General features: G+C 41.4%; 1 protein-coding gene across 4 annotated transcripts in view; it reads left to right on the top strand.

The window, feature by feature from the left end:
• Positions 1–13,634, top strand: part of smarce1 (SWI/SNF related, matrix associated, actin dependent regulator of chromatin, subfamily e, member 1) — a 55,501-nt gene that overhangs the window by 25,549 nt on the left and 16,318 nt on the right. For 3 of the 4 annotated variants that reach the window (XM_062050603.1, XM_062050604.1, XM_062050602.1), the window contains exons 4-5: positions 1,367–1,465; positions 10,733–10,825. In XM_062050603.1, coding sequence (XP_061906587.1) covers positions 1,367–1,465; positions 10,733–10,825 — 192 coding nt within the window. The remainder of the gene's footprint in view (positions 1–1,366; positions 1,466–10,732; positions 10,826–13,634) is intronic. The other variant, XM_062050606.1, reaches the window with a different exon arrangement.

Here is a 13,634-nt window from a genome sequence, read left to right as displayed (position 1 = left end):
GAACAGGTTACTCATCAGTTACTCAGTACTTGAGTAGTTTTTTCACAACATACTTTTTACTTTTACTCAAGTAAATATTTGGGTGACTACTCCTTACTTTTACTTAAATAATAAATCTCTAAAGTAACAGTACTCTTACTTGAGTACAATTTCTGGCTACTCTACCCACCTCTGAATATAACAATGGACAATTCCTATGAGGAGTTTTATTGTACATATATAAACAAGTTTATTGTAGTGACTCGTTGGACTGGAGAAAGTTAAGTCGGAGAAAATGCAGTCGTTTATAAATTATCTAATGTTTCTCTGCGGCCCAATAGCAAATGTGTCACGGACCGGTTTCCGGTCCCCGGACCGGTAGTTGAGGACCACTGGTTTAGATCACATTAGTACTACTATGATGTATGTTTAGGGCACATTAATAATACTGGGATGTATGTTTAGATCACATTAATAATACTGGGATATGTGTTTAGATCACATTAGTAGTACTAGGATGTGTGTTTAGATCACATTAGTAGTACTAAGATGTGTGTTTAGATCACATTAGTAGTACTAGGATGTGTGTTTAGATCAGATTAGTAGTACTAGGATGTGTGTTTAGATCACATTAGTAGTACTAGGATGTATGTTTGGATCACATTATTAGTACTAGGATGTGTGTTTAGATCACATTATTAGTACTAGGATGTGTGTTTAGATCACATTAGTAGTACTAGGATGTGTGTTTAGATCACATTAGTAGTACTAGGATGTGTGTTTAGATCACATTAGTAGTACTAGGATGGCAGTACAATGTGTATTTAGATCACTTTAGTAGTACAAGGATGGTAGTACTGTGATGTGTGTTTGGATAACAGTAGAAGTACTATGTGTGTTTAGATCACATTAGTAGTACTATGTGTATTTAGATCACAATAGTAGTACTATGATGGTAGTAATACTATGTGTATTTGGATAACAGTAGTAATACTAGGATGGTAGTACTATGTGTATTTATATCACAATAGTAATACTATGATGTGTTTGGATGAAGGGATGTAGTTGTGACTTGAAGTCTTTTGAAACACTGGTGATAAAATACTGTACATAAATACACTTTGATTAGTTGATATGGAATAAGCGGTAGTAAATGGATGGATGGATGTTGTGTGTGTGTGTGTGTGTGTGTGTGTGTGTGTGTGTGTGTGTGTGTGTGTGTGTGTGTGTGTGTGTGTGTGTGTGTGTGTGTGTGTGTGTGTGTGTGTGTGTGTGTGTGTGTGTGTGTGTGTGTGTGTGTGTGTGTGTGTGTGTGTCCTTTTCAGTTGTATTACTCCCTAGTATGTGAGCCATTTTTCATGTGTTTTGTGTCATTTGTCTCCATCAGCAAGTGCCTTCTACCCCAGGCTTTGTGGGCTACAACCCTTACAGCCACTTGGCCTACAACAACCTGCGACTGGGAGGGAGCTCCACAGGCTCCAGCAGGGTAAACTAGACTTCACTGTTTCACTTTCATTTTGACATTCAACTGCTGCCTCTTTTCATAACCACCTTTGTTAGTTTCAATCCAGTCATGTCAGCACATTTCCACCAGGCTCACCGGCTGGCGCTGACACTAGTTGGTATCAGCTGGCGCTGACACTAGTTGGTATCAGCTGGTCAGCACATTTCTATCAGGCTCACCGGCTGGTGCTGACACTAGTCGGTATCGGCTGGTGCTGACACTAGTCGGCACCGGCTGGTGCTGACACTAGTCGGCAGAGCACTATCGGCACCGGTTAGTGCTAATACTAGTTGGTATTCATACTAGTCAGTACCAGTTGGTGCTCATACTCATCAGTACCAGCTGGTGCTAATACTAGTTGGTGATCCTACTAGTCAGTACCAGTTGGTGCTAATACTAGTCAGTACCAACTGGTGTTAATAGTAGTTGGTGCTCCTACTAGTCAGTACCAGTTGGCGCTCCTACTAGTCAGTACCAGTTGGTGTTGATACTAGTTGGTGCTCCTACTAGTGTGTAACAGCTGCTGCTAATACTAGTTGCTACTACTACTAGGGCTGGGCGATATAGACGAAAAAGTATGCCTCGATATATTTGTACTTAAACTGGATGTTCAATGTATATCTCCATATATTTTCCGGTGAAAGTATACATAGAAACATATTCATTTTTGAGCGATATTCAGTGAAATTGAAGTGAATGACAACTGTACTGTAAACACTTTTATTAACCCAGTTAGTCAAGATGGGTATTAACACTTTTATTTACCAGTTAGTCAACATGGGTATTAACACTTGTATTAACCCAGTTAGTCAAGATGGGTATTTACACTTGTATTAACCCAGTTAGTCAAGATGGGTATTTACACTTGTATTAACCCAGTTAGTCAACATGGGTATTAACACTTTTATTAACCCAGTTAGTCAAGATGGGTATTAACACGTGTATTAACCCAGTTAGTCAAGATGGGTATTTACACTTTTATTAACCCAGTTAGTCTAGATGGGTATTAACACTTATTAACCCAGTTAGTCAAGATGTGTATTAACACTTTTATTAACCCAGTTAGTCAAAACTCAGATACAAAATACATTTGCAGGCAGGCACTTTTTAATTCCCAGTGGACGATGTAATGGACTGTCACACACGTATGATGTCATGGACTGTCACACACGTATGATGTGATGGACTCTCACACACGTATGATGTGATGGACTGTCACACACGTATGATGTGATGGACTGTCACACACGTATGATGGACTGTCACACACGTATGATGTGATGGACTGTCACACACGTATGATGTGACGGACTGTCACACACGTATGATGTGATGGACTGTCACACACGTATGATGTCAAGGACTGTCACACACGTATGATGTCAAGGACTGTCACGCGTATGATGTCATGGACTGTCACACACGTATGATGTCATGGACTGTCACACACGTATGATGTCATGGACTGTCACACATGTATGATGTCATGGACTGTCACACACGCGTATGATGTCATGGACTGTCACACAGTATTTGAGAGGATGCTGTAATGTAATGCAAGATTTACAGTATTTGGAGGAACTTGATATCCCATCGAACCTAAGGCTAATTACATCTAAACTACCCTACAAACTCAGAGAAAGGTGGCGAAGCACAGCTTATGAGACAACAGAGAACTGGCAAGAGAATCAGCTGCTTTCTGTCATCGGTGCAGAGCGATCGTGGTTGGTCCTTGGGGTCTTCAGTGAAGTTTGTTTACTTGTTACGGCTACTCTTGCGTTCAGAAAAGGTTCTCTAGCCTCGATGACTCGATGACCACTTCAGATAGGTCTGTCTATCATGTTGAAGGAGTAACGAGTAAACAAACTTCACTGAAGACCCAAAGGACCAACTCCGATCGCTCCGCACCGATGGCAGAAAGCAGGCGGCGGGCCGTGAGTAAAATCAGCTGATGACGTCATAAATGAATGAACGCGCCGCTGCGCTGTATGGAATCATTCAAACGCTATGGAAAGGAAAGTTGCAGATTGTGGATGTGAAATGCAATAAAACGGGATGTTGGAAGGACATCTAAGAATGAAATAAGTGGACAAAAAATTGAGCTGTGTGATTATCTGGAATGATGTCTAGCACACCTGAGACGGCAGCTGAACACGAGGACATGCTGAGAACGCGCATTGCTTCGCGCAGAGGCAGACTGGGCGTGCGCACGAGGAGGCTAAATGAAATAAAGACTTTGATGACTGATGATAAAAATGCTGATAAAGTCAATGGTGAATTTGAAGTATTTAAAGGAGCTGTGGATGAATTTAAAAATGCTCACAACTTTGTGCAAGAATTCTTATCAGAAGAGGAAAAGGAAAATGATTATTATGACTGGTATGAACCCAGAATAATAAATTTGAATTATTTCATGAAAGACGTTGAAACATGGAAAAGAGAAATTGCACAATCAAAAGTTGGACCACTAGACAGAATATCAAATGTATCTCACAAATCAAAGTCTGCCACTGGATCAAAAGCCTCTAGATCTTCCTCAGTATCCTCAGAATTAAAAATGGCCAAAGCGGAAAAGGCTGCCACAATGGCTCGAGCTGCTGCACTGAAGGAAAAACACACCTTGCAACTGGAGGAAACAAAGCTTAAAGCAAAGATGGAGCAAATGCAACTGGAGGAAACAAAGCTTAAAGCAAAGATGGAGCAAATGGATTTGGAAGCAGACCACGCAGCATCAACTGCTAAAATACAAATCCTTCAAAGTGATTTAATTCATGAAAGTAATGAGGTGGCTCAGGAACCCATGACTGAGTATTATGATTTTCACCATGAAAGAGAAACTATGGAGAGCAATGTGGACTCTATAGAGTTCGGTGCAATACCCAAAACCCCACTTCACCAAACCATCTTAAGTCTCCACAGACCTTTACTTAAAAGGAACACCAACACATCAGAAGATCTAAATAAACGTCAAAACAAAAACGCAACTGAAAAACACAAGACCCAGAGTGTAAATCAGACTCAAATAATAAATCACTCTGCACAAGATAATGTGGTTATTAATGCTGCTCATGATAACTTGGAAATGGTTATTCAAAGACAAAGGGACATCGCAAAAGTAATTGTCTCACAGCAAAAACTGTCTCTACTACCAGCAAGAGAGATTTCTGTGTTTGATGGTAACCCACTGGCATATCAGTCTTTTATCCATGCATTTGAACACTTGATTGAAGACAAGACTGATAATAATCAAGACAGACTCTACTACCTTGAGCAGTTTACCTCTGGTTTGCCAAGAGACTTGGTTCGCAACTGTTTGCACAAGGAAGCCAGTAGGGGCTATAATGAAGCAAGGCGCCTCTTAAAAGAACATTTTGGAAATGAGATGAAAATTTCGGAAGCTTACTTGGAAAAAGCCTTGAATTGGACAGCGATTAAAGCTGAGGATGGGGAAATGCTGCATGCATATGCAATGTATTTGAGAGGATGTTGTAATGTAATGCAAGATTTACAGTATTTGGAGGAACTTGATATCCCATTGAACCTAAGGCTAATTACATCCAAACTACCCTACAAACTCAGAGAAAGGTGGCGAAGCACAGCTTATGAGACACAACAGAGAACTGGCAGGAGAATCAGATTCAACAACTTTGTGGATTTTGTGGAAAAGCATGCCAAGATGCTTTTGGATCCGTTGTTTGGAGACATTCAGGACCAAATAACGAAAAGGCCTCTCCCAAGAAGCAAAAGTGAACTAAAACCAATCAGAAGCAAGAACAGCAGCTTTGCTACTTCAGTAGCTGTGAATACAGAGCCAGCAGCATGAACTGTAAAACAATCATCTGTTCCACAACGACCTGCTCAAACCACACCCAGTGGTATCATCCCTTCATGTGGATATTGTTATGGCAAACATGCTCTGATTGACTGCTCACAATTCAAAACACAGTCACATGACAAAAAGTTTGAATTTTTAAGAAGGCAAGGATATTGTTTTGGTTGCCTACTAAAAGGTCATTTAAGCAAAAATTGTAAAAGAAGATTAATGTGTCAGGTTTGCAAAATGAAAAATCCTACTGTACTTCATATTCCAAGTGAACAAGGCCCAAGGCAGGAAAATCAAGCAAAGTCCACTGCTGAGACAGAAGAAACCCCTATAAGCAGTGCTCTTGTTTCAGCCAGTGATGCAACCGGGGCCGGGAAAGACTGCACTTGCAATCGTGCCAGTCAGAGTTAAGGCGGGAAAAGGGAACAGGTATGTTCAGACCTATGCCTTCCTTGATCCAGGCAGCACGGCAAGATTTTGCACGGAAAATCTAATGGACCAACTGAATGTGAAAGGACGCAATACACAAATTATTTTGCGAACAATGGGACAAGAAAAGCCTGCGAAAACCTATGAGGTCAGAGAACTGGAGGTTAGAGACTAGAAAGGGTTCACATATCTGGACCTACCGAAAGTGTACACACAGAGCAAGATACCTGTCTCAAAGGAAAACATCATCACAAAGGCTGACTTGAAGAGGTGGCCATATCTTGGTGGCATCAACTTAAAAGAAATTGAGGCAGACATTGAATTTCTTATTGGGACTGATGTTCCTCGGGCAATGGAGCCGTGGAATATAATAAACAGTCAAATAAATGGACCATATGCAGTCCAAACCATACTGGGATGGGTGGTAACTGGACCACTCAGTTGCAGTGCTACAGAACATGCTGGGCCCATTGCAGTGTCAACTAACAGAATCTCAGTAATTGAGCTGAAGGACCTCCTCATCAGACAATAAAACCAGGTTTTTTCTGAAAACATATATGAGGAGAAAAATGAGATGTCAGTTGAGGATAAATGTTCTATGGACATCGCCTTAAGTTCAGTCTTTCTTAAAGATGGTCACGATCCTCTGCCACTGCCTTTCCGGGATAAAGACAAAGTCACACCTCAGGATAAGTTCAGAGAGAAAGAAAGACATTGGCATTCCTCCTCTTCTTCTTCCAAAAAAAGCCATGACAAAGAAAGAAAAGGACAAACGTGACAAAACGGAGGAACTCAGAGACCTGTACGGTCGGAAAGGAAGCTTAGAGCCCTTAGAGGCTGATCCTTACACATTCCCATATGGCGGAAAAGGAGATGGCAAAGACGTGCACAGAACAGTTGAAAAGGATAAAAATAACAAAATCAAGGACTCCACCAAGGACAAGACCATGGACCATGGAACAAGGAAACATATAACAAGACCATGGACCATGGAACAAGGAAACATATAACAAGACCATGGAACAAGGAAATATATAACAAGACCATGGAACAAGGAAACTTATAACAAGACCATGGAACAAGGAAACACATAACAAAACCATGGACCTAAGACCATGGAACAAGTAAAAACATTTCCAGATGCCAAAGGCTTTGTGAGAAGTGTTTTGGTTAAAACCAAGACCAACACGGTTCAACGACCAATAGATAAACTCTGCTTGCTAATGGAAGCAGCTTGATGGACTGGGGGGGGATTCGGTTCTCTAGCCTCGATGACCGCTTCAGATAGTCTGATATGACTTTGGAGTTTGATGAGACTTAACTAGTAAATCAAGTAACTCAATTAATTTTGAATTTGAAGAACATAATTGTTTGGATTGGATTGTTCTATTATGGCTCCTTTGAATATTATTATTTATGTAATTGTTTTGCTAAAGCACACAATTAGGGGCCAGGATGTTGGAGCCTATCTATATTATTTATTTATTAATTGTTTTGACAATGAAATCAAATAATGTCAATAATGATGTTGCTGAATTATTGGATGTTTTAGATTTCATTGTGATTGACTGATTGTTTTCAGCTGCTCACGCTTCTCCTGGTGAGCCACTTCCTCCTCCTATAATTAAGAAGACAGGACAGCTGGGTGCCCTTTGTCTGTCTATCATGTTGAAGGAGTGAGGAGTGAAACAGTTTGTTTACGGCTAAATAAGTTATTTTGATTATGTTGAGTCAACCACGGAGAATATTTTTTGTTTGTGAAAATAAATTATGATAATTTTCAATCTAGAAATATCTCTGCGAGTGCTTATTAAGGAATTTAGTGAGTCATAAACCTCCTCCTCAGGACTACTCTGCATTACTTTATTTTTATTTTTTCGAACCTTTTCTGAACGCAAGAGTAGCCGTAACACGTATGATGTCATGGACTGTCATACACATGTAGGATGTCATGGACTGTCACACACGTATGATGTCATGGACTGTCACACACACTTATGATGTCATGGACTGTCACACACACATGTATGATGTCATGGACTGTCACATGTACAGTTGTGCTCAGCAGCAAGTAAGTGACTTGACTTCATTGTGTGACTATCATCTTCTTCACTTCACATAAATATTTGGCAGCATTTCTCCTGCCAAATATGCAACTGGAGAACAGTTTAGATTTGGTCTTACATGGTAAACAAGTTAAATGAATGTTTTATCATACATTTGTTCAAATGTGGCCAACATTATGGGTTTCCTGGACGTGGTCTACATGGCTGAAATAAACATTTAAGGAAGAGAATCCTCTGCCATCTTCCACTACTTTTTAATATATAATTCCCTCTTCTCTCCTACGACTCTCCTCCTCATTTCTTCTGATTTCACTTCCTGCTTCCATGACCCGCCCTATCTTGCCTCTGATTGGCCGGTCACTAATGTTTTGCCCTAATCTCAACCAATGGTGACTCATCATAGTAACCAATCATGGAGGTTCTTATACGTGCAAGCAGGTCTTGGAAGGAGGAAGGGGAGGGGTTCAGTCGGGGGTTCACAATCAAAAAACACAACAACTAATTCATATCTTGTTTAAAAATATATCGATATATCTTACAAACTCCATATATCACCCAGCCCTAGCTACTACTAGTCAGTACCAGTTGGTGCTCATACTCGTCAGTACCAGCTGGTGCTAATACTAGTTGGTGCTCTTACTAGTCAGTACCAGCTGATGCTAATACTAGTTTGTGCTTTTACTAGTCAGTACCAGCTGGTGCTCCTACCAGTTGGTGCTCTTACTAGTCAGTACCAGCTGGTGCTCCTACTAGTTGGTGCTCTTACTAGTCAGTACCAGCTGGTGCTCCTACTAGTTGGTGCTCCTAATAGTCAGTACCAGCTGGTGCTAATAGTAGTTGGTGCTCCTACTAGTCAGAACCAGTTGGTGCTAATATTAGTCAGTACCAGCTGGTGTTAATAGTAGTTGGTGCGTCTACTAGTCAGCACCAGCTGGTGCTCCTACAAGTCAGTACCAGCTGGTGCTAATACTAGTTGGTGCTCCTACTAGTCAGAACCAGTTGGTGGTAATAGTAGTTGGTGCTCCTACTAGTCAGTACCAGCTGTTGTTCCTACTAGTCGGTACCAGCTGGTGCTCCTACTTGTCGGTACCAGCTGGTGCTCCTACAAGTCAGTACCAGCTGGTGCTAATACCAGTTTGTGCTCCTAATAGTCAGTACCAGCTGGTGTTAATAGTAGTTGGTGCTACTACTAGTCAGCACCAGTTGGTGCTACTACTAGTCAGCACCAGCTGGTGCTACTACTAGTCAGCACCAGCTGGTGCTCCTACTAGTCAGTACCAGCTGGTGCTAATACCAGTTGGTTCTAATATTAGTCAGTACCAGCTGGTGTTAATAGTAGTTGGTGCTCCTAATGGTCAGAACCAGTTGGTGCTCCCTACCGGTCAGTACCAGTTGGTGCTCCCTACTAGTCAGTACCAGTTGGTGCTTGTACAAGTCAGTACAACCTGGTGAAAATATTAGTCAGTACCAGCTGGTCTTAATACTAGTTGTTGCTAATACTAGTCAGTACCAGCTGGTGCTAATACTAGTTGGTCGCAACTTTGTTCTTCCTCCTTTCTTTAATTGAATGAATATAATTTGTTTCTTCTTCTCAGCATTGTCCTTCACACTCACTCTTTTCACAATCTTGCTTGGAAAAACTAGCAAATAGCTAATGCTAGCTACAAGCTAATGCTAGCAAGTAAGACAGCAGCTACCAGGTTCACTGACATGTATCATCATACATACCTTGTGTACATGGAGCTGCTTTTCAGCTAGTTTGTTGTTGTCATGTTCTTATTCACCTGGTCAACACTTGCATTCCCCGCACTCGGCTTCAGTTTCACATGCTGGAAAAAGTTTGTCGTGCTGCTGCTTTTTTTTCATCAAACTTTGCAGCGCGCATCGATTTGTTCCACGGCTGTTGCCGCAAAACCAAACCACTGACACTTTTCTTTGGAACAAACGACTCGTTCTCGTTAGCGTCATGTTTTGCTAGGTGCACCGCTAAGGAAATAAGGAGGAGGGCACAAGCTACCGAAGCTCCTTGAGGCAAAAAGTATGCGGGATATATTGATAAACTTGAATATATCTCCATGGTCTAGTTCATGCTTACATGTGCAAATAACATGGAGTACAAGTAGGAACACCAAGCATAATTAAATGTATATGAAGTTGAAGGGCATATATGTCATTGTCCTCTCCTAAAATCAAGAGTAGCACATCCGAATCATGATTCTTATTCATTCTGGTTCTAAATCGATTCATGTTTTCAAAAATCAATTGAAAATGCATTATTTTCTATAACAATCTTTTTTATAAATATTTTTTGGCTACCAAAAAGGAGCTTTCCTACCCTGCAAACTGTTTTGAAAACATTTTATTGTAAATATTGTACCAACTAAAAACATTGTGAGAATCTGTTTGAATCAGGTTTGAATCGATTCTGAGTCGAATCCTCGCCCCCAGGAATCCGATCGAATCGTTAGGTGACCAAAGTAAGTAGTGCCATTCACTGGCTGCTTGGTCATGTATGCCATCGCTCCTCCACACCTGCTACACAGAACAAGGGGGTGTGGCCTAACACAACATACGTATGTTGGTATGTTCCCTTTCACAGTAAAAGCATGATGCACAAGGCACACACAACATAAATATGTGTAACCATGACTGTGATGTCACTTGTTTGGGACAAGACAGGAAATAATACCTTTAACAGTAAAAGCATGATGAGAAGTAAGGCACACACAACATAAATTAGTGTTACCATGACTGGTGTCACTTGTTTGAGACAGGACAGGAAAGAAAACCTTTCCCTTTCACAGTAAAAGCATGATGAGTTACTGAATTAGCATATTTTGGGGAAGCGATACAAATGTACTTTTACTTTGAAAAGCAGTTTCTCTACAGTGTAATGTACGCGCATTCACACCTTGTGTCCCCTCCCCACAGAACCTGTCGGGCATCACAGTCCCAAAGCCTCCCAAACCTCCAGACAAACCGCTGATGCCTTACATGCGTTACAGCCGGAAGGTAAGCAGGAAGGTAAGACACCCATCCAAGGTGTCTGCTTTTACTGCTTGTCCCTTCATCAGGTCAAAGGTCAAAGGTTACAGGTGCCAGCCAGTGAGGTCTTCACCTGCGTCCCACCTGGAAGGAGGCCATATTCATCCTGCTGGCTTTTTTTCCCCTGCACTTGTTTTATTGAACGTATATGCTTATTCATTAGAACAAGTTATTATTGTTATGCTCTGCATTATTTTTTTTCACCCTTACCTAAACAACATAATAATAATAATACCTGGGATTTATATAGCGCTTTTCTAAGTACCCAAAGTCGTATGTACTAGAGATCGACTGATTGTTGGCACCCATATTTGGCATTTTGACAGACCAACTCCGTCAGCAGATAGAATATATACACTCATGATACCAGTATTTTGTATTTAAATGAATTATAACTGGAAAATTCCAGCGGAAAGTTTGATGGGCCTCTGGCCGGGGGTCGCCGGAAGCCGGCGTGCTTTCAAGATGGTGCCGAGTGTCCGAATCCGTGAGTTGTAGGTGTAACTGTACAAAATGAGCTACAGAGCTAGCCTAAACTGTTAGCATGCACACTTTAAAATGCTAACGCTTAGCATGTGTGCTAACGATAGCATGATAACGGTCAACATGTTTCATATACCAAGTTATATGACTCAAAGGTGTATGGCTGCGGAAATAGAAAAAAAAGTGTAGAATTAGATGAAAATGTTAGCGAGCTTAAGTTAGCTTGCTAGCATGCTATCGTTTGCATGCTAACAGTATACAAGTGTCACGTACCAAGTTACATGACTCTGGAGTAAACGGTTGCAAAACTAGCTCAAAAAGTTAGCATGCTAATTTTAGCATGCTAGCAAGCTAACGTTAGCATGTATCACATACCAAGTTGTTAGACTGTAAGATGTATGGCTGTCTAAAGTTAGCAAAAAGGTTAGCATGCTAGAATATTAAAAGTTAACAAGTGTCTTATACCAAAGTATGATTCTAGGGTAAACGGTTTTAAAATTAGCTAACACTTTAATGATAGCATGCTAACATTAACATGCTAACAGTTAGCAGGTTTCACATACCAAGTTATATGACTGTAGGGTGTATGGCTGTCTAATTAGAGAAAAAAACGTGAAGTTAGCATGTTAATGTTAGTATACTAGCACACTAACAGTTAACAAGTGTCACATAGCAAGTTGTATGACTCTAGGGCAGGGGTCTCAAACTCAATTTACCTGGGGGCCTCTGGATGCAGAAACTGGGTGAGGCTGGGCCGCAAGAAAAGATTTCTTTAAAAAATCTAACATGCACTTTTTAATGAATTCACCTTCTTTGAATGGCTATCCCGCCCTAGCAACATACTTGCCAACCCTCCTGATTTTTCCGGGAGACTCCCGAATTTGAGTGCCCCTCCCGACAATCTCCCGGGGCAACCATTCTCCCGAAATTGTCCCGATTTTCACCCGAACAACAATATTAAGGGCGTGCCGTGATAGCACTGTCTTTAAAGGCCTACTGAAACCCACTACTACCGACCACGCAGTCTGATAGTTTATATATCAATGATGAAATCTTAACATTGCAACACATGCCAATACGGCCGGGTTAACTTATAAAGTGCAATTTTAAATTTCCCGGGAAATATCCGGCTGAAAACGTCTCGGTATGATGACGTTTGTGCGTGATGTCACGGATTGTAGCAGACATATGTTAAAGACGTTCATTTAGCCTACTAATGTGTATTTATAAATAGTTGATTTATATAGCCTATATAAATCAACTATTTATAAATGTAGCAGACATTATGGAACAGCACGGTGGCCAGCTTAAGCCGCCTGTTTTCATCGCAAAATTCCACAGTATTCTGGACATCTGTGTTGGTGAATCTTTTGCAATTTGTTTAATGAACAATGGAGACAGCAAAGAAGAAAGCTGTAGGTGGGATCGGTGTATTAGCGCCTGGCTACAGCAACACAACCAGGAGGACTTTGAGTTGGATAGCAGACGCGCTATCCGATGCTAGCCGCCGACCGCACCGATGATCGTAGTGAAGTCCTCCGTCGCGCCGTCGATCGCTGGAACGCAGGTGAGCATGGGTGGTGATGAGCAAATGAGGGCTGGCGTAGGTGGAGAGCTAATGTTTTTAGCATAGCTCTGTCGAGGTCCCGTAGCTAAGTTAGAATCAATGGCGTTGTTAGCAACAGCATTGCTAGGCTTCGCCAGGCGGGACAGCATTAACCGTGTGGTTACAGGTCCAGTGTTTAGTTCGGTGTCTCCTGATAGTAGAAGTAATAGTAGTATTGTTGATCTTCTGTCTATCCTTCCAGTCAGGGGCATGTTTCTTCTGTTTCTATCTGCAGTTAAGCACGATGCTATCACGTTAGCTCTGTAGCTAAAGTGTTTCGCCGATGTATTGTCGTGGAGATAAAAGTCACTGTGAATGTCCATTTCGCGTTCTCGACTCTCATTTTCAAGAGGATATAGTATCCGAGGTGGTTTAAAATACAAATCCGTGATCCACAATAGAAAAAGGAGAAAGTGTGGAATCCAATGAGCCAGCTTGTACCTAAGTTACGGTCAGAGCGAAAAAAGATACAGTACATCCTGGCGTCCTGCACTGCACTCTAATCCTTCACTCTCACTTTCCTCATCCACGAGTCTTTCATCCTCGCTCAAATTAAAAGGGTAATCGTCAATTTCTCGGTCCAAATCGCTCTCGCTGCTGGTGGGAATGATTGTAAACAATGTGCAGATGTGAGGCGCTCCACAACCTGTGACGTCACGCTACTTCCGGTACAGGCAAGGCTTTTTTATCAGCGACCAA

The sequence above is a fragment of the Entelurus aequoreus genome, linkage group LG06, assembly GCF_033978785.1.
Source record: "Entelurus aequoreus isolate RoL-2023_Sb linkage group LG06, RoL_Eaeq_v1.1, whole genome shotgun sequence".
Lineage (NCBI taxonomy): Eukaryota > Metazoa > Chordata > Actinopteri > Syngnathiformes > Syngnathidae > Entelurus > Entelurus aequoreus.
The sequence above is the reverse complement of the archived record's forward strand: the minus strand, read 5'-3'. Positions and strand labels throughout refer to the sequence as shown.